Raw genomic sequence first — 21,245 nt, 5'->3', positions numbered from 1 at the left:
CAAGAAAGTATTATTTTTTTCAACAAAGAAAACAACTCTCACTTTTGAAGTTTGTCTTAAAGGATGCATTCGTGTTCAATCTTAGAATAAATGACCCAGTATGAGCTTACTGCTAGAGTACTAAGTCTTTTTTTGTAAAAGGACCATGCAGATATGTAGATTCTCTTAAAATCAGAAACAGAAATGAAATGATATTTAAATGAAAACAACAGTTTTACAAAATACCCATACCACATATAATAAATACAAAAACGTGATTATATTTGTGGGTTCTTTGCCACTAGAGCCACCTGGGAATCCTCTTATTGTGCTACACAATAGCTTGTTTATCAAGCTGATTTCATGGCTTATCACTGGGTCACCATTAACAATGTGAAATACAGTTTTATTTTTTTAAATCGGAGTAGAGTTGCTTTACAATGTTGTGTTAGTTTCTGCTGTATAGCAAAGTGAATCGGCTATATGTAAAAATGTAGCCTCGTTTTTGGATTTCCCTTCCATTTAGGTCATCTCAGACCACTGAGTAGTTCCCTGAGCTACACAGTAGGTTCTCATCAGTGACCTATTTTATATATGTACAAATGTCAATACAGTTCCTTTACATTATCTTCTGTTTGCCCCTACTACCAAAGTCCTCATCTAGGACCATGTTACTCCTCAACTACCACAGTCATCTCCTGGCTGCTTTCCTTTTTTGGCGACACTCCTCAAATTTGAGCGTTTGCCAGCCACCTCTCTTTAAAAGTTCCCACATCTCTCAAAGATACTGTCCAAGCTCCTCAAAGTGAAATACACGCCTGGGCTTACATATTAATATCATTGTATTTCTTTTTCTTCCCATACTTCATACCATTAATCACTTTCATATCTTGGTTCTTGTTGCCTTTTCTCTCTGAAACCCTTTTCCTTTTCCTCACACACATTTCACTTTATCAATTCCCACTCATCTTTCAAAGATTCAGTTTAGATATTATATCTCCCAGGAGACTGTCTTTGGAGCATAGCTTCCCAAACTTTAGTAAGTGAAAGCATTTTTGGAGGGCTTGTTAAAATAGTTTCTTGATATTCACTCCCATCTATTTTGATTCAAGAGGTCTATGGAGAGGCCCAAGGAGTTACATTTCTAACTAGCTTCTTGGTGATGCTGTTGTTCATCAAGGGACCACATGGAAGAGCTGTGCTCTAAATAACACCCCAGTTAGGTTAGGTGTCACTCTTCTGGGCTATCACAACATCCTATAACTGTACTCCCTACATTACAGTGTAAATGCTTCTTCACTGACTGCATTTAGTTCAATGAGGTATATTTATACATCAACTCATCTCTAAGCAAATTGAGAATGAGGGTCACCTTAACATAGGAGGACACTGTAGTTAATAAATGGTTTGTTAGCTGAATGAAGATTTCATTAGTTTAGTCTCATGTCTTCCTTTGCTTAGAGAGGTTGATCAGGGATATGCAAAATAAAGTTCATGTGCACATCAGCAGTATAATATTTTTGATGAAATCTCCAGATGACCATTTGTAGACAAAATGGAACACTATGAAGGCAATAAAGCAATTAGACTTTGATAACTAACTGAACAATCAAAGGAAATGAATGGTTTAATTTGATGTCAAAATGGAGGTTTCTATTGATATGCTGAAGAGCTCTGCCTTAGGATTCGATCTAGTGGAGAACTTTGTTTTCACAATGTAGATGAAGTTGTAGAAGGCAGACATATGAAGCCTGAAGTTGAAAACAACCTAAGAGATTGCAATGGAATGTATGATAGAATCAGAAACTGAAGATTACCTCCCCATCTCTACTTCAACTGGATTAATGGCTTAACACATTTATTAAAGCTTTAAGCAGTTTGGAGTCAAGAACAGATTTTCTTTCTTGGAGAAATGAATCAATGGGTAGGGTAGTAAGAGGGCAGAACAATGAGAACCTAGGCAGAGGAGATCACAAGTAGATGGATATATTGTCGCTAAAAATGGAGAAACTGAAATCACCAGAGATGAACCAGAAACAGACACAGAATAGATACAGATGCTGCCTCTCCTTGGCAATGAGTTTCTTGTGTCTTCTCTGCTTTGGTCATGATTTGATCAGTAATGGGAGGCACCAAACCTAAGTGTCAGGGACCGAGGTGGATAAGCTTGAGTAGGGCCAGGAAAGGTATTCATGGACCTGCATCTAACTGTTAAAAAGGTAGATGACACAAGGGCAAGATGGAGGACAAGTCAACTGGAAAAAGAATTAGTGATTTTCGACATTAGTAAATTCAGCATGAATCAACAGTATGATCCAAGTATTGCTGGAGTAAGGAATACTGCAGTGGTTAAAGGCAGGGACTGTGGTAAGATAAATTTGGTAGTGTTTTGAGAGTTTAACAAGTATCCAGCCAGGGACTAAGTTGCCCTTCTTCCCTTCTCATAGAATTTCTTCTAGAAATTTCAATTTCTCCTAGAGTGGCACTCTTCAGACTGCCATATGCCCCTGGAGGTACACAAAGCATTTCCTAGAGATATGTGGGCATAGATGGCATTCGTGGAAGCAGTTTCCAAGTTCTTAGCTTCTACAAGGGATTTGCCTAGGCTTGTTCCTGTGGTACATACATTACATCAATTATCATTCCTACTTTTTAGTTAATAATAGTGCTCCAACTTTACAAAACAAAAGCACACTTGTCTGATGTATCTCAATGGCGTATTTTACCTAAGACATATTTGTGCCAAATCAGAACACAATTCAAAATATTAACGATTGAAATCCTCTTTTAATCAAGGTACCATCATGCATTTACTTAGTCATTTCATTCATAGAGTCATTTCCAAAAATCTACTGGGTGTGTCTAATAATTGCTCATCAAAAGTTACATATATTTAGGCAATTTGGTTATTACTAGGTTTACTTATTATTAATGGTTGTAGATATAACTCAATCTAAAGGATTTTTAAAAATACTTAGCAACTTACAGTCACATAAAATTGTTTTAAATGCTGAATTTGAAACCATAGTGTGTATTTGTCATATAGAAGCATGAAAGAGTGGTTAAAGACTTTATAGCATAAACATATATTACATTAGGATACAGCTCTTTGCATGTTATTTGGGGAAGTGAAAAGGAAATATGATTTAAAAAAGAAAGAGGAATGATATGGAACTTCTCATTATTAACAATGTGCTTGTTTTCTGTATTTTTTTAAAAAGTGGATAATGTTATATATCCTATTGCTATGATATTTGGATTCTACTGGATACATTCTAAAGAGTAATGGAACACTTTTTAAATGTCAATATTTACAATATGCCACTTGATGAAAGTGAAAGAGGAGAGTGAAAAAGTTGGCTTAAAGCTCAACATTCAGAAAATGAAGATCATGGCATCCGGTCCCATCACTTCATGGGAAATAGATGGGGAAACAGTGGAAACAATGTCAGATTTTATTTTTTTGGGCTCCAAAATCACTGCAGATGGTGATTGCAGCCATGAAATTAAAAGACGCTTACTCCTTGGAAGGAAAGTTATGACCAACCTAGATCACATATTCAAAAGCAGAGACATTACTTTGCCAACAAAGGTTCATCTAGTCAAGGCTACGGTTTTTCCTGTGGTCATGTATGGATGTGAGAGTTGGACTGTGAAGAAGGCTGAGCGCCGAAGAACTGATGCTTTTCAACTGTGGTGTTGGAGAAGACTCTTGAGAGTCCCTTAGACTGCAAGGAGATCCAACCAGTCCATTCTGAAGGAGATCAGCCCTAGGATTTCTTTGGAAGGAATGATGCTAAAGCTGAAACTCCAGTACTTTGGCCACCTCACGTGAAGAGTTGACTCATTGGAAAAGACTCTGATGCTGGGAGGGATTGGGGGCAGGAGGAGAAGGGGATGACAGAGGATGAGATGGCTGGATGGCATCACTGACTCGATGGACGTGAGTCTGGGTGAACTCTGGGAGTTGGTGATGGACAAGGAGGCCTGGCGTGCTGTGATTCATGGGGTCACAAAGAGTCGGACACGACTGAGCGACTGAACTGAACTGAAGGAAGGAAAGTTATGAACAACCTAGATAGCATACTAAAAAGCAGAGATAGTACTTTGCCAACAAAGGTCCATCTAGTCAAGGCTATGGTTTTTCCAGTGGTCATGTATGGATGTGAGAGTTGGACTGTGAAGAAAGCTGAATGTGGAAGAATCGATGCTTTTGAACTGTGGTGCTGAAGAAGACTCTTGTGAGTCCCTTGGACTGCAAGGAGATCCAACCAGTCCATTCTAAAGGAGACCAGTCCTGGGTGTTCATTGGAAGGAATGATGCTGAGGCTGAAACTCCAATACTTTGGCCACCTCATGCCAAGAGCTGACTCATTGGAAAAGACCCTGATGCTGGGAGGGATTGGGGGCAGGAGGAGAAGGGGATGACAAAGGATGAGATGGCTGGATGGCATCACTGACTTGATGAACATGAGTTTGGGTGAACTCCGGGAGATGGTGATGGACAAGGAGGCCTCGCCTGCTGCAGTTCATGGGGTCGCAAAGAGTCGGACACGACTGAGCAACTGAACTGGACTGAAGGAAGGAAATGGATGTTAACTTTAAAATGTGCTAGCAGATACTTAGTTTTCCAAATTATTCATATTTTTTAAATTTTATAAGCAGAATGGTCTGAATACCACTGTAATAGAGGTTCATTTGGAGTTCTCTTCCTTGTTTTGGCAGGGAGCATTTGACCTCCTCCCTGCCCTCATAAGGAAGAGAACCGTAAAAGCCACACCTATTTCTTCTTGGCCAACAAATTGTTAGTTCTACTTGAATTCTCTGTTCCAGAAATTCTCAATTCAAGAAATTCTTCCCAAGTTTAGAGTCTTCTACTTCTGTGGGCAATCTGGTTTGGTGAATGATGAAACTCTCATGACTACCTGAAAGCTTTCTGGAGTGGTTTTCTAGTGGCAACTTGCTGCTTTCTTTTGAAAGAGGGGGTATTTTGCAAGCTTGATTTTTCTTTTTAAGAGCTCTTATCAAAATTCCAGTTACAAAAGGAAGGTCCTATTCACTGCCTTTTTCTATTGCCTTAGAAAAATGTATTCCCACCTCAGTGCTACCTTAATTCAATAGTGCCCCAGGGAAATTGGCTTGGTTTTCACTTTCAATGAGGAGGAAAGCCAGGTTAAGAAGGGTAAATGAGTGAAACAATGGCATAATGTCAGTAAGTGTCTGAGATGGGATTTGAACTTGGGTTTTCTGTTTTTCTTCCCCTTATCAAGCTCTTTCAGCTCAGCAATGGATTTTGGAATTGAGTAGAAGAGATGGAAAGTAAGAGGAAGAATTCTGATAGCCCAGAGTTCAAAGAGAAAAGCTGATGCCTAATTTCATTCAAATATGGTACCCACAAACTCCAGCAATCTTCAAGGTTTTATCAGAGCCAGAATTATACTCTTCCCCAGAGTCAACCTAAACTCAGGGTTTTAAAAAAAATTTCCAGAAAAATTGTCTAGTTGCATGGTAACTGAGAATATCTTGTGTTTTTGTCAAATAAGTTCCACTAACTATTTTTCAAGACATATTCCACAGAAATACTTTCCAAACTAATAGAAAACACTGAAACTTTTAACTAAGAAAGAGAATTGGAAGATTGCTAGGCTAAGAGGTCAGTGTCCTCTTTGCTGTTCCTCACCTTCCCAACATTACCCCTTAAAAAATAAAAAGAAACTAAATCAGATATCTTACTTGATTTAACCTGAGCTGGTATACATCTATCTAAGGGATTAACTATTTGAAAGTGAATTATCTTACTCCAAACAATGAACTGTGTGTGTGTGTTAGTGGTTCAGTTGTGTCTGACTCTTTCTGACACCATGGACTATAGCCCACCAGGCTCCTCTGTCCATGGGATTCTCCAGGCCAGAGTACTAGAGTGTGTTGCCAGTTCCTTCTCAAAGGGATCTTCCTGACCCAGGATGAACTAGAAATTAATCTCTGAAAGGGCTTTCCTGATGGCTCTCCTGCAGTGCAGAAGACCAGATTTCCATCCCTGGGTCAGAAAGATCCCCTGGAGAAGGGAATGGTTAGCCACTCCATTACTCTTACCTGGAGAATTCCACACTCCTGAGTGATTGACTGAAGATCCATTGATAAGTCCATCTCAAAATCCAGTGCTCCAGATGACAATCTTTGGAAGCATGGCAAGGACAGATTTTGATTCTTTAGATTCTGAGTATACTTTTAAGGCTGGGTTAGAATCCCAGGCTTACTTGTTTGAAAGCTATCCTTGGTTTAGAACATGGAAAATTCTCAATGAGATCTCATTTGGTTGAGCTTCAGTCCTTTGGTATTTAGAGTACTCTTTCTCTGTAGAGATCTCATTTGAATTTTCTTTCCTTATTGCCATTACTGTGGTTCTTCCCTTCTCCAGGAAAAATTCTGTCTTCTGATTCTCCTACTCTGAAGACTACTGCTATGGAGCTGTCTGCTTCTCTCCTTGTTGGCATGGTTTTACTAAAGATAATTTGGAATTTTCAATTGACCTCTTTGAGAAACTTATGATCTCCTTGAACTGGCTCTTCTAAGACCTCTCTGTTCCCAACATCTTCACTACTCTGTTCTCCTTCTACTGCCCTGTACCTTCTTTTTGGCTCCCTTGAGCTGTCCACCCTCTGTCCATTTGTGTCAGGCTTCTCCTTTGCCACTCCATTCTCTCAACTCCCTAGCGTCGTTTAAACTATACACTCCCTGCCTCTACAGGGGGCTCACAAGGGACTTAGGAACCCCCAAATTAGTCACCTGAAGCTGAATAGTCTACTTAGAAACAAACTGGATATTTTATATACTCAGATGGGCTTTGGAGACACCCAGATAGCCCTGTGTCATAACTTCAGTCAGTCGCTGAAGTTTTAGTCCACAACCTCCACAAGATTACATATTAGGTCCAAAGAAAATCTTCAAAGTCTCCTCCCACAATTACTAGTGGGAAGTTTTAGCTCTCCTATTGAGCAGGTAACCTCAATTTATTTTCATAAGCTTTGCTAGTCTGCAAAAAATGCTAGTATGTGACAGTTCAAATTTATCTGCTTCTAGTTTTCTTTGTAAAATAAAATTTACCAATGACTAAAACTATATATATATATTATATATATAATGTCTAGAAACAATAATGTCAAAGATAAACAACTTTGTATGCACATACCAGGTATATTGCATGTGTTTTTGTTAAGCAAGAAGGGAATGATGCTGTCCTAAGGAAAAATGACTGTTCCAGAAGGAAAAGGGGAAGTGTAGGACAAAATGTGAATAGACATGGAAAAATTTTATGTCATGTGGTCAAAGGTGGCTATGATTGGATGGATATATTTTTAAACGTTTTAAAAAATTATTTTAGTACCAACAACATACTAATAAAAAACTAGAATTTAATTTCTCTTTATTAAAATGACAAAGTTTTCTATATTATTTGCCTGTTCTTAATAAGAACTTCAGTTCAGTCACTCAGTCGTGTCCGACTCTTTGCAACCCCATGGACTGCAGCACACCAGGCCTCCCTGTCCATCACCAACCCCTGGAATTTACTCAAACTCATGTCCATTGAGACAGTGATGCCATCCAACCATCTCGTCCTCTGTCGTCCCCTTCTCCTCCTGCCTTCAATCTTTCCCAGCATCAGGGTCTTTTCAAATGAGTCAGTTCTTTGCATCAGGTGGCCAAAGTATTGGAGTTTAAGCTTCATCATCAGTATAATAAGAGCTTATAAAAAGTTTTTCTTTACTTTTTGAGCAATCCACCTAGGCAATAATGATTCTGTGTCTTAGAATAGTTTCTTGTACTTTATGTTGATTTTATCATGTCCGTGATTATTTAAGAGAATTGAAGTATCTCACTTTTGAAAGAGCTAAAGTCTCTTACAATCATGTTTATTTTTGATATCTTTTATTGTCACTTTGGTTAAATAAGTAGTCAAGCATTGTTTTAGTGTCCTATGATCCTGGTTCTCCATGTATGCAAAACTTTTCACATTTTTGACAACCTTTAATGTTTTGCCTTCCACAAATCAAATCCTAAATAAATCATGATCTTAAGCTGCTTTGAAAATCTCAAAGGATTTATTCTCTAACCTTCTAAAAATAAAGAGATTAAAAATAATTAGGTTTATGTGGTACATTGAGTTGCATGTGGCATATCATCAAATAGGAAGAGATAATTCCTTAGGTTGTATTTGTATGGGTCAAATGTTATTAACCTAAATATTTCAGTACTTATATGAACTTCCTAGAAATTTGTTAATGCTCCTTGTTCATGATATATCCTGGTACTGCTCTGCCTAATATTAGACAATGGCAGCATGTTATCAGTCATAATTTCAGTTATTACATTAAAATGGTGTGTACCACAGAAATCACAAAATTTCCTTGTCAAATGAACTTTCATCAGGTCTTTAACCATGATTATTTGAAGTCTTTTGTCATTTACAGATATCTGTTGTTTTATTCTGAGGCTTCCCTGAAAGTGTTTCCTGTCAGTTTCAGGCCAGAATGCTTTTCTTCAAGAAAAAGGGACTGTCTCCAAAACGCTTGGGAAGGACTATGCCAGGTACTCTAGGACACAGACTTCTGATAGCCTTGCTTAAATAACTTTGTGACCCATACCACTGGACTGAGTCAGGAATTCCAGAACTTGAGTGGAGAAGCTAATGGGTTTTAGGAAACTGCTAACCCGAGAGCGAGTAAAACAAGAATCAATTACATAGAACTGAATGAGTTGATTAAGGATGATTTGATTAGGGCTTTTATTTTTGGAAATATGGTTGATGTTTTAATGTTCCACTTTCTTAACATAAAGAATTCCTTTTTTCTTTTTTCCTTAAGCTATCTATAACTCATAGCAATTTAGTAGATTACATTTCTGTGAAAAGAAATGAAACATTTATCTTTTCTCCCTGCCTGATCCCTCCAGAACTCAGAAACTCTTATCAAGTATTCTTACATTCATGGCAATATATTTATTTGCATAGGTTTAATAAGAATCTGTCCTTCTTGTAACACGACATAGTTGAGAAAACTGATTATATAACCAAGACATTGACTGAAATGTCATATTTAAGAACGATGTGCATAGAGTCAGATATGACCTGACAGTTTTGGAAAACCAGTTTATTTTATGGAGCCCACACTTACAAAGCCCTCTTGGAAAATCTGGCCTAGTACCTGGCTTACAGGACATCCAGTCTTATAGATAAATGAGGAATGTCACTCCCTGGCAGTCTCAAGAGACCTTAGGATATTTAAAGGACTTCGAAAATAGAAGAATTGACCCAAATCTATAGCCATGGCAGGTAAAATCTGATGTCAAATTCTTGGTTTGGCTTCTTAATCCTATGAAACTTTTAAAAAGTCAAATCTGAAATTCCTTATGAAAATATTCAGCAAAACAAACTTTAAAGAGCCTATGTGGTAAATTATTATTCCTGCTCCATCTATGTAATAAAAGAGCCCAGCCTTATTTTGTAAACAAGAATAATCTTACTCTGAGTATCTTTGATCAAATGGGAGGCTACTATATGGAAAATTAGTATGTTTTGATATAAAACTATAGCACACCTTTGTGGGTAATTAGATTCTGGTCCTCTTCAATGTCTTTTAGCTATTTTACTTTTCTTTTGAAAGTACATGATTTTGCTATCTAAATGTAGATTGTACTGGATCCTGCTGTCTGACACATTTTGTCAGTTATGACCAAATTTCAATTATTCTCATTTCCTTCAATGTCTGGCCACCACTCTCCAAATTAATGTATTCGATTTTTCTCCCATTCTCCTGTCTTGGCATGACTGAAGACTAAAAGCTGACTGTCCAAATCGCTATTGAGAGTCTAGATTGTCTTGGAGCTAAAATTTTCCCCCTAGGGTCTAAAGAAGCTCTGAGAGCTGAAGCTGAATAACTTGATATATACTTCAAAAGACTCATCAGCACAGTAGATTATGTATGGACAATCTTCACGCCTAGAGCTGCTGCTGTATGGGCTACTCAGAAGTCCACCAGAACTCCCACATCTTTCATTCTTTGCCCCAGGAAATAACCATGACTGCGGACAATCTTACTAAAACCTCTCTGATGTCTGTGCCATCACCAAAAACATTCAAACTGCAAACAAAGACATACATCAAATGGCCTCTGCTATCCTCACTCCATTATCTAAAAATGCTCCTAGCATAACATCTAGGAATTTTCTTAAGTGGCTACCTTCTGGCCTCAGAACTTGGTTTAAAGTCTGCTCTGACAATCTTTCTTCTTCTTACTTGCATGAAAATCTCCCTTATTAAACATCGATTGCTTACACCATTCTGCAAATATTCTCTACACCCAAGTCTCAAAGTCAGTTCAACTGGTCTTTCAACAACAGAATACTTCTAAAATGAACGACATGGACTAGTTTGCCTAAGTTATTCAATCAGAAACCTAGTTTCCTTGAACACAAAAGGAACTGAGAAAGATGGCTGTAACATGCTCCTTTAGCTTGATTAAAATTTACAGAAAAAAAAAAATTAGATAGGTTTCTTCCTGATCATAGGACTGCATCTCTTTCCTTTGCACATTTACTTTAGAAAACTTTCAAAGGAATCTTTTAAAGCACATAATCCGTAAATTTTCTCTTCTTTCACATGAAATCCTGTGAATAACACTGACTTTCTTATATTTAATTTTATATCATATTTTGGTCTAAATGTAATACATTTTAGTGAATGAAAGCTGCTCAGTAATATCTGTCTTTTTGTGACCTTATGGACTATACAGTCCAGGGTAGGTTTTCCCTTCTCCAGGGGATCTTCCTAACCCAGGGATCAAACCCAGTGCTCCTGCATTGCAGGTGGATTCTTTACCAGCTGAGCCACAAGGGAAGCCCAAGAATACTGGAGTAGGTAGCCTGTCCCTTCTCCAGGGCATCTTCCTGACCCAGGAATTGAACTGGGGTCTCCTGCATTGCAGGCAGATTATTTACCAACTGAGCTATATATTACAAATTCTTTAAGAGATGATATACCAGACCAGCTCACCTGTCTCCTGAGAAACCTGTATGCAGGTCAAGAAGCAACAGTTAGAATCAGACATGGAAAATTAGGAAAGGAGCATGTCAAGGCTGTATATTGTCACCCTGCTTATTTAACTTTATGAAGACTACATCATGTGAAATACCAGGCTGGATGAATCATAAGCTGGAATCAAGACTGCCAGGAGAAGTATCAATAGCCTCACATATGCATATGATACCACTTTAATGGCAGAAAGTGAAGAGTAACTAGAGAGTCTCTTGATGAGGTTGAAAGGAGAGTGAAAAAGCTGGCTTAAAACTTATTATTCAAAAACAGAAGATCATAGCATCTGGTCCCATCACTTCATGGCAAATAGATGGGGAAAACAATGGAAATAGTGACAGACTTTATTTTCCTGGGCTCCAAAATCACTGTAGCCAGTGACTGCAGCCATGAAATGAAAAGCTGCTAGCTCCTTGGAAGTAAAGCTCTGACAAATCTAGAGCTAGTGTATTAAAAAAGCAGAGACATCACTTTGCCAATACGGGTCCATACAGTCAAAGCTATGTTTTTTTCAGTAGTCATGTACGGATATGAGAGTTGGACCATAAAGAAGGCTGAGCACTGAAGAACTGATGCTTTGGAACTATGGTGCTAGAAAAGACTCTTGAGACTCCCTTGGACAGCCAGGAGATCAAACCAGTCAATCTTAGAGGAAATCAACACTGGGTATTCGTTGGAGGGATTGATGCTGAAGCTCCAGCAATTCGGCCACCTGATTCAAAGAGCCGACTCAGTGGAAAGGACTCTGATGTTGGGAAAGATTGAGGGCAAGAGGAGAAAGGAGAAACAGAGGATGAGATGGTTGGATGGCATCACTGACTCAATGGACATGAGACTGAGCAAATGCTGGGAGACAGTGAAGAACAGGGAAGCCTGCCGTGCTGCAGTCCATGAGGTCGCAAAAAGTTGGACACAACTTAGTGACTGAACAACAATGGATGGTGGGTTTCTTCAGTTATTTATGACTTTACAAAATAGTGTTATAATGAGTGTACTATTTTATAGTTCTTATAAACAGGAGTACTATTTATTAATAATATTCTATAGTAAATAGTATGTTTCATAGTGCTGATAAAATGTCTTTAAACTAAGTTTCTTTATTCAAACTATTATATACAGTTATATCTGTCCATAAACTACTTTCTTCAAACTAAAAAAAAAACAAAAAAAAGAAAAAAGAAAACTTTCTATTGTAAATTTATTTTCTGCCTTTTTGAGATGTAAATATTTTAGAACCCAGGAATATCCTTTGTAAGGACCTTGGAGCCATCCTTTTACAATGTTAAATATCCAGGATAGTACTCTAACACCCATTCTCTGTGGCAGCAGAGTAGTTTACCTTCAATAAGTGACAACTAGCAAACACTAGCCTAATCAAAAAAATCAGCCTCCCAGTTAATGTCCTCTAGTACTTCTCCCCTAGCTCATCTCAATGCTTAAAATCTTTCTTGCCTTTTCTTTCAAGAGCGTTGAGTGCACTCCCTCTCCCCTACTGAAAAAGACTTGAATAAAATCTTACTTTCACGTTAAGTTGTCCTATGCAATTTTTCTTTGATAATACTAACAGCAATGTGAACACATGCAAAGAATTTTGGTGTTCAGATACTTTAACATTCAATCAATACAGTTGTGTCCTTTGGTATTTTTCAGCGTGAAATTGACCTTATAGACAACTAAGTGTCTTACATGGTAAGGGAGAGCCAGTACAACATTGTCATGCTTTTTAATGGGTCACAGGTGGAAAGTAATTTCAAAGGGGGGGAACCCTCCCTGTCATCAATATGTGCATAATTCAGTCAGTAAGGCAACATAAAATTATATGTTCCCCCACCTCCTATTTTAATAAAAAGTTTGGAAAACAGTAGTTAGGCAGTTTCACGTCAAATAAGTAGTATATCTCCACGTCATTACTGAAAGTATTCATTAAAGATTAAAAGCATAAGACCCACTATAGAAATTTTAACTGGTTCCTGGTTATTAGCATTCAATTATCATTTCTGAAACCGAAAATCAACATATTTTGTGTCTAACTAGAGAGTACATTTGAAAATCAAAATTCAAAGTCATGCCTTCTAGTAGGCTGACTGATGGGAAAGGGTTGTGATTATGCCTAATTTTCGCCCTCTACATCACGATCTCATTGATTATGTTTCTCAGCTTGCTAAGGGTTCTGTGAGGTGATTTTCAAGATGAATATTGCTATTTGCAGGATTTCCTGAATAGGAATATTTCGGGAGTAAATTGCACAAACCAAGCGATGTGCAGTCAATTTTCACACCAGCATAAACAATGTATTAGAACAGAGCCCTTAAGGCTTTTTTTATTTGGGTTTCATTACACAGCTAGCTGCATTTCATCAATAAGCATGAAGTGCCAAGCAGGCAAAACTGAGGCTCTCAGAGGATATTGCATATTTTTCTAACAGGTGCTCAGAGTTTGACTAGAGAAAACAAATGCCCTAGATGGCAAGGCTTTAGGCTCTTTGTTTCAGAGGTAGCCATAGTCACCATGGCCAGACAAGGAAATTTTGCTTAAATTTACGAAGTAGAGGGTGCTTGTGCGCCTACTTTCTTTGCATTAACTCATTCCCAAGATATTTTTTAAAGTTCTTTCTCTGTATTAAAAAAATGGGCATGTCCTCAAAGCTATTTGCAAACTTTTTGGTTTCCAGCAGTTTGAAATTAAGCCAAGTCCATTTTCCCCCTAATTCTTTAACTGAAAAAAAGTTTAATTTCTTTAATCAGAGGGCTACAGCAAGCTGTACAGATTAAAATCACACATCTTTTAACAGAAGAACTCCATGCAATCTTCATAAATCATTTATTAGACAGTGAATATAGATAGAAGCTAGACAAAGAGAAATAAAGAACTAGGTTGGTTAGTAAATTATTCACACAGGTCTCTATGTCTTGATTACAAGTTAGGGGTCTGAGAATTATGGGAAGAACCTTTCAAGTCATCATATATATGATTTTATGATCTTTTCTGCCTTGGATATATCCACAAGCAGAAGAAAATGGCTAAAGGAATATTTTTGAAATCTACACTTCAGAGATGAAAAACTCAGGATATGCACAGAGGGCTGAAGCCAAGCAGTTTTCCTGCCAGGGAAAAAGCAGCTGCCTTTCCCTTCAGTGATTTAGACTGAGCTGCAGGAGGGCAAATATCATGACTCTCTGAAACTATACACAGCAGTGAGAGTGGTGTCTTGGAGTTTTAATAAAGGAAAGTGATTAACACAGCTGAGAGTAGCTTTCATGCTAAACTGCAGGGGCCCATTTGGCAGGAACCTATGGGCCATGGACAAAGACCCAATGAAAGTTTTTCATATTTGTGAACCATTCTGATGTACACACACTGGGATAAAAGTTACTTTGGTTGAGTCAACAATATCCATTTGTATCAGATGATTTTGTTATCTTTTCTCTTAAATATATTCCATGTAGAGAGCTCATATTGAATATATTTTTCATCATTTTACTGAAGAAGCACATTTCCACCACAGATTAATATTTAAAAGTGAAGGAATGTGCTTTTATCTATGAGTTCCAAAAAGCTATTTCTGGTGAGGAATGACGAGTTGATGGCCTTTCCTCTTGTTACACTAACAAGAGATATTTAAGGACAACTTGATCCAAGATAATTGATAATCTGGCTGAGGTTATTATTCAACTGTTCTTCTTTGTTGAGATTATTTACTGAGTAATAACAAATCAGTATTGATGAGATACAGTTGAACTGGAGAATGGGCGCTAGAGAAATACCTCTGAGGACACCAGGTGCTAGCTAGGTGGAAGAGTTGAAAGGAGGCCAGAACTGACGACTTAAAATGTGATGTGCTTTGCACTCATCCAGTCTTATCCCTTTGACCACACATGACCCAAGTTCAGGGTGACGGGTTCATCAGAAGCCGCACCCTGGTGTCAAGACCTCCACTGTGTCATCATTATACTGGCTATGCTGTTACTTTGTCCTGTATACCTTCTTGCTGCTGCTGCTAAGTCGCTTCAGTAGTGTCCGACTCTGTGTGACCCCATAGACGGCAGCCCACCAGGCTCCCCGTCCCTGGGATTCTCCAGGCAAGAACACTGGAGTAGGTTGCCACTTCCTTCTCCAATGCATGAATGTGAAAAGTGAAGTTGCTCAGTCGTGTCCAACTCTTAGTGACCCCATGGACTGCAGCCTACCAGGCTCCTCCGTCCATGGGATTTTCCAGGCAAGAGTACTGGGGTGGGTTGCCATTTCCTTCTCCAGTATACCTTCTTAAATCTACCTAAATTTGTTCTGGATCAAGCCTATTGTGACTTGAATATAATTGTCAAACTGAACCCAAGACCATGCCACCGGTTGAGCAGCCTGGGTTTTGCATGGGTGAAATGATATCTACCTGTGACTTACAATACCATCTGCTCTTGGGGGTAGCTATCAGAATGGGAGATGTAAACATGTCAGGAAGAAGTAAGGTAAAAGTAATGCAGTGCACTTTGCAAATATTGGGTTGATCCGAAGGTTTATTTGGGTTTTGGCCAACCCAATATAACTCATTTTAGTTGTGGCAAACCTTTCTATATCTCTCTGCTTTCCTCATTCCTAAATGTTCCATCCTTCCTAAATGTTCATTATATCTCTCTAAAAGATCCTCACACTTGCTTTTATCCTTATCTCCTACCAAAAGACCAACTAGATGGAGATAAAAACATTAGGTTATTATAATCCTGGAAAGTAAATACACTTAATAATTTGAGTCAATGAAGCAATTGACTCAAAGATATTATTTAACTTATTTAGTCTGAAAATGCCCATCATTACATTAATTTATGGATTGTGCTTTGAAGTGAATTGGTTTATGTGATTGGGTACTTAATGTTGTTGGCCCATAGGAGATGCAAAAGTAGGGAATTATATTTGGGACAAATCCTTGAAATGGGCTCTTGGGAAGGGAGAAAAGAAAGAACAATCAGTGTGTACAGGGGCATGGAAAGGAGGAGACGATGATGTGTTTGTCTGGATCCCTAAGCTTTCTTAGACCATCTCATTACCATTCTGGGTACCTCATTAATATTTTTATTCACTGATTTTAAAATGCTAACAAGTTACCACCATGCACTGAGCCCTGAGATAGGAGTGTTCTGAAATGAATGGGACAAGGGAGATAAGTAAGTAGACACCCTCTGAATTCAAAGAAGAGTGTGATGAGATACTCAGGTTTCTAAAATTTAAGTGCCAATCACTGTACAAAGGCTCTAAGAGATAGATACAGGGGTTTATAAGCAATTCTAAAAGGGTTTTTCACTCTACTAGGAGTAAGTACGAGGCATTCAAGAAAACAGGCATGGCATGAAACCACATACAGAGAATGATATATCATTTGTTATGTCTTGAATACAAGAGGATGTAGTTGGCAGAGAGGATAGAAAGGTAAACTGGAATAAGTCTGAGAGGGTTTTATAATGTCTACTAATGAGCTGATACTTATTTTGTAGGCACTTTGTCTTCAAAATGACTTCAGTTTTAGATAAGGAGTCTACAGACATATGTTAAGTACAATTAAAGTAGGGATGGAAAGTGGATTATAATAATAAACATGATGAAGACATTCTAGTGATATGAGTTTAATGAAACATTATTGCTAGTAAATGCCAGAAGAAAAAACTAAAAATGCTAGTCAAGTAATAATAATATTATTATTACTATAATTAACATTATATATATATGCATATATAAAGAATATATATGTGTATATAAAATATGCTTTCACCAGCTGAAGAAGAGTCTTGAGAGTCCCTTGGACAGCAAGGAGATCACATCAGTCAATCCTAAAGGAAATCAACCCTGAATATTCACTGGAAGGACCGATGCTGAAGCTAACTCCAATACTTTGGCCACCTGATGCAGAGAGTCAACTCACTGGAAAAGACCCTGATGCTGGGAAAGACTGAGGGCAGGAGGAGAAGAAGACGACAGAGAATGAGATGGTTGGATGGCATCACCGACTTAATAGACATGAGTTTCAGCAAACTCTGGGAGATACTGAAGGACAGGGAAGCCTGGAGTGCTGCAGTCCATGGGGTCACAAAGAGTCAGACAGAAGTGAGCAACTGAACAGCAACAACAGCATTATAAAAATTAAAATTGGAATATTTCCTGCCATATCAATAAACAAGCATGTCACAGTCACCAGCAACTCCTGTCCAAGGTGGGCCAGCCGGTGAGCTCTTACTACATTCAAGAATGAAAAGAATACCTGTCATCTCGTATCCACTCCCTATGATGAGTCCTGAGGAAACTCAGGATATGAAAATACAGGATACTGGCCCCAGAGAGCTGAGGTCCTTAGCAAAGGAATGATTTCAATGTGCCCAAACTCTTGCATCTTCCCATACATAGAAAAGTGCTAAATTTCTTAACTTGAAATATCTGGTTTTCCTGTTTTTGACAATAATCTTTTGATTTGCAGACTACCTGCCCTTTGTTGCAAAACTTCTATATAATCTGGCTCTTTCCTTCACCTCCTTAGAGCAGTTGTCTCAGGGTTACTCGAGATGCTGCCTCCTGGGCTTAAGTCCTAAAAATTTCCACTGAATAAACATAACTCTCAATTTGTAGGTTATGAACATCCTTTTAAGTTAACAACAACGATGATGATAACAAATGAGAGATTTATGTCAGCGATATTCCCACTCTTGAAAAATAATGTTTAGTGCAAGAAATCCTTACCTTAATGTCAAATGGTCCTGTCTGATTTGGTTGGTTGTAAATTTCCAACTGACTCCTAATAGGAGACAGCCACAGAAGCAGATGATTTAATTGCTCTTCAAGCTGTCCAAGGTCTTTTATGTGAGCCTCAATTTCTCCCTGTTTCTCAGGTAAACTCCTAGAAACCTACAAGGAAATAAAAAAAATAAAAGATTCATGATTTAAATTAAAAAAATAAATATTTTCAAAAACTACTGTTATGAAATATTATAGAAATTTACTGAATTTGGTATTTTAACAGCATAATATTGATGACTTACACGTATTATATGTTAGGATTTAATTCATGTATGACAAATCATTGATTAATAATCTTTCCAAAAATTCTATGCTTTGAAGGCAACAAACCTTTCTTTTTTAAATTCAAAACACACAGCCACACAAATGCGCACCCAACTCTGACTAATGAAAGCAAAAAACTGTATTCTTCATTTTTCCACTCATTCATTAATGTAATGGTGTCTTGTATATTATATGCCAGATACTCTCTCTTTATACTTGCTTCTAATGTTCTTTTATGGTCAGGAAAATTGTACAAGGAAATTCTTTCATCTACAAAGAAAACTGGTGATGTAAGCGTTTTTGTGAACTGTAGTTTGCGAGCTCTAATATAACCAAGTAAAACAGAATCAGATGAGTGGAAATAGAAAGTAAAATACATTTGAATTAAATTATAATGGAATGATTATCAGCAATTTTTATTAAGTGCCAAAAAACACATTTAGAAGTTTCTCATTTAATATCTTCTTTAATGTGCCCAACAAATCTGTCACATCGATACTATTATCTCAACTTTATAACATTCTATAATTTTGTCCTGGATTGAAAATTTTAAATAACTTGGGGAGCAGTGTGGTATGCTGTTCAACATCATAAGGTCTAGAGTTAAGCTGCTTGGTTTCAGATCGTGGTTCTGTCCTTTTCATACATTTTGGTCAGGTTTTAACTCCCAAAGCCTCCTCTACAGAATGGGGGCAATGGTAGAACTCACTTGATAGGGTCACAGTAGGATTAAATAAAGTAACCCATGCAAATAGTCCAGAGCAAACAGAGATGCAGACGTAGAGAATGGACTTGTGAACATGGAGGGGAAGGAGAGGGTGGGGTGAATTGAGAGAGTACCATATACATATATACACTACCGTATGTAAAATAGAGAGCTACTGGGAAGCTACTGGATAACACAGGGAGCTCAGCTCAGTGCTCTGCAATGACCTAGGGGGTGGAATGGGGGTGGGGTGGGAGGGAGGGGACACATGTATCCTTATAGCTGATTCACATTGTTGTATAGCAGAAACAAACACAACGTTGTAAAGCAATTATCCTCCAACTAAAAATAACAGAGAAAAAGAGAGCAATATTCTGCACGACAGTAAATGATAAGAAAATCATTAGTGATTATTGCCCAAGCTCAAGTGTAAGCAGAGAGCCAGGAAAAGTAAGAGTAAAGCCTTTTTCTTCAGATTTTTAAGGGCTAAAACAGGTACACAGGAAGAAAGAGTGTGAACTTGCAATAGCAATTCCTTATGATATTATTAATAATATTCTTCTAACATAACATTACATTATAATGAAATATGATATTATATATAATGTAATATGTAATATAATGTAGTATAATATATACATTATAATATAATGCAATCTTCAAATATAACATTACATTATAATACTTGATCAACTTATATGCAGAGTACCTCATGTGAAATCAGGCTGGATGAAGCACAAGCTGGAATCAAGACTGCCAGGAGAAATATCAATAACAGATATGCAGATGATACCACCCTTATGTCAGAGAGCAAAGAGGAACTAAAGAGCCTCTTGATGAAAGTGAAAGAGGAGAGTGAAAAAGCTGGCTTAAAACTCAATATTCAAAAAGTGAAGATCATGGCATTGGTCCCACCACTTCATGGCAAACAGATGGGGACACAATGGAAACAGTGACAGATTTTCTTTTCTTGGGCTCCAAAATCACTGCAGATGGTGACTGCAGCCATGAAATTAAAAGATACTTGCTTCTTGGAAGAAAAGCTATGACAAGCCTAGATAGCATATTAAGAAAGCAGAGGCATTACTTTGCCAACAAAGTTCCATCTAGTCAAAGCTATGGTTTTTCCAGTAGTCATGTATGGATGTGAGAGTTGGACCATAAAGAAGTCTGAGTGGCGAAGAATTGATGCTTTTGAACTGTGGTGTTGGAGAAGACTCTTGAGAGACCCTTGGACTGCAAGGAGATCCAACTAGTCAATCCTAAAGGAAATCAACCCTGAATATTCATTGTAAGGAATGATGCTGAAGCTGAGGTTACAATACTTTGGCCACCTGATGCAAAGAGCTGAAATGTATTATGACTACATTTGTATATATTGTGCAAAATGCATGCAAATGCATGAATAATAGGCTAACATCTAGCCTGGGCTGATGTAGGACAGCCTGGGACTAACCTTAGACTTCCACAACAATGTTTTCTTGGGACATGAACTTTACAATGAATGGGAAATCCTGTATCTGGCTTGTTTCTTATATGGAACTACGCCTGGATTGGAGAAGCTGGGAGTTGAAATATGGCCCATGGGCCTATATGACTAAAATGGAGTAAAGTACAGCAGGGAAATAGAGGATGTGGCTTCTAAAGTGAAAGTGAAATCGCTCAGTCATGTCCGACTGTTTGCGACCCCGTGGACTGTAGCCCAGCAGGCTCCTCCATCCATGGGATTCTCCAGGCAAGAATACTGGAGTGGGTTGCCATTTCCTTCTCCAGGGGATCTTCCTGACCCAGGGATTGAACCCAGGTCTCCCACATTGCAGGCAGAGGCTTTAACCTCTGAGCCACCAGGGAAGCTCATTTATACTGCAAATAAATGAAATGAGATACCAAAAAGTATATTTCTAATACAATCATCTGATACTAAAATGGATTGCTATTGCTGTTGCTTAGTCACTTAGTCCTATCTGACTCTTTTGCGACTCTTTGGACTGTAACCTGCCATGCTCCTCTGTCCATGGGATTTTCCAGGCAGGAATACTGCAGTAGGTTGCCATTTCCTTCTCCTGGCGATCTTCCTGACCCAGGGGTTGAACCTGTGTTTCAGTAAAGTGGATTACTAATGTTCATAACATTTCTCTTTCTCTAAATATTTAAAGTAAAATTGGTTAGATTTTTTTTTTAATCTGAAGAAAAGTGAAAAAATAAATTAAGTGACCTGCATAAACTCTGGTTTTCATCCCTGGCAGCTTTTCCCTGTGTGGATGAGTCAAAAGAAGCAACATGTGTGGGTAGCATGGAATGTCTGGCATGCATAATGAATCATGAGGCTGTATCGGCTTTGTCTGACTTGTATCCTGCTATAAAACCAAGTAAATGTAGTATTAGATCAAAGCCTATATGGATTTCATGAGGACATCTATGGTGCTGAACTATATT

At 38.0% G+C, this 21,245-nt stretch overlaps 1 protein-coding gene across 9 annotated transcripts in view; it reads right to left on the bottom strand.

Moving 5' to 3' along the window:
- DMD (dystrophin) overlaps window positions 1-21,245 on the bottom strand; it is a 2,362,639-nt gene that overhangs the window by 770,598 nt on the left and 1,570,796 nt on the right. For all 9 annotated transcript variants that reach the window (XM_070783459.1, XM_070783466.1, XM_070783462.1 and 6 more), the window contains one exon: window positions 17,783-17,947. In XM_070783459.1, the coding sequence (XP_070639560.1) occupies window positions 17,783-17,947 (165 nt within the window). The remainder of the gene's footprint in view (window positions 1-17,782; window positions 17,948-21,245) is intronic.

The sequence above is a fragment of the Bos indicus genome, chromosome X (genome assembly GCF_029378745.1).
Source record: "Bos indicus isolate NIAB-ARS_2022 breed Sahiwal x Tharparkar chromosome X, NIAB-ARS_B.indTharparkar_mat_pri_1.0, whole genome shotgun sequence".
NCBI lineage: Eukaryota > Metazoa > Chordata > Mammalia > Artiodactyla > Bovidae > Bos > Bos indicus.
Note: the sequence above shows the minus strand (reverse complement) of the source record. Positions and strands in the feature narration are given on the sequence as shown.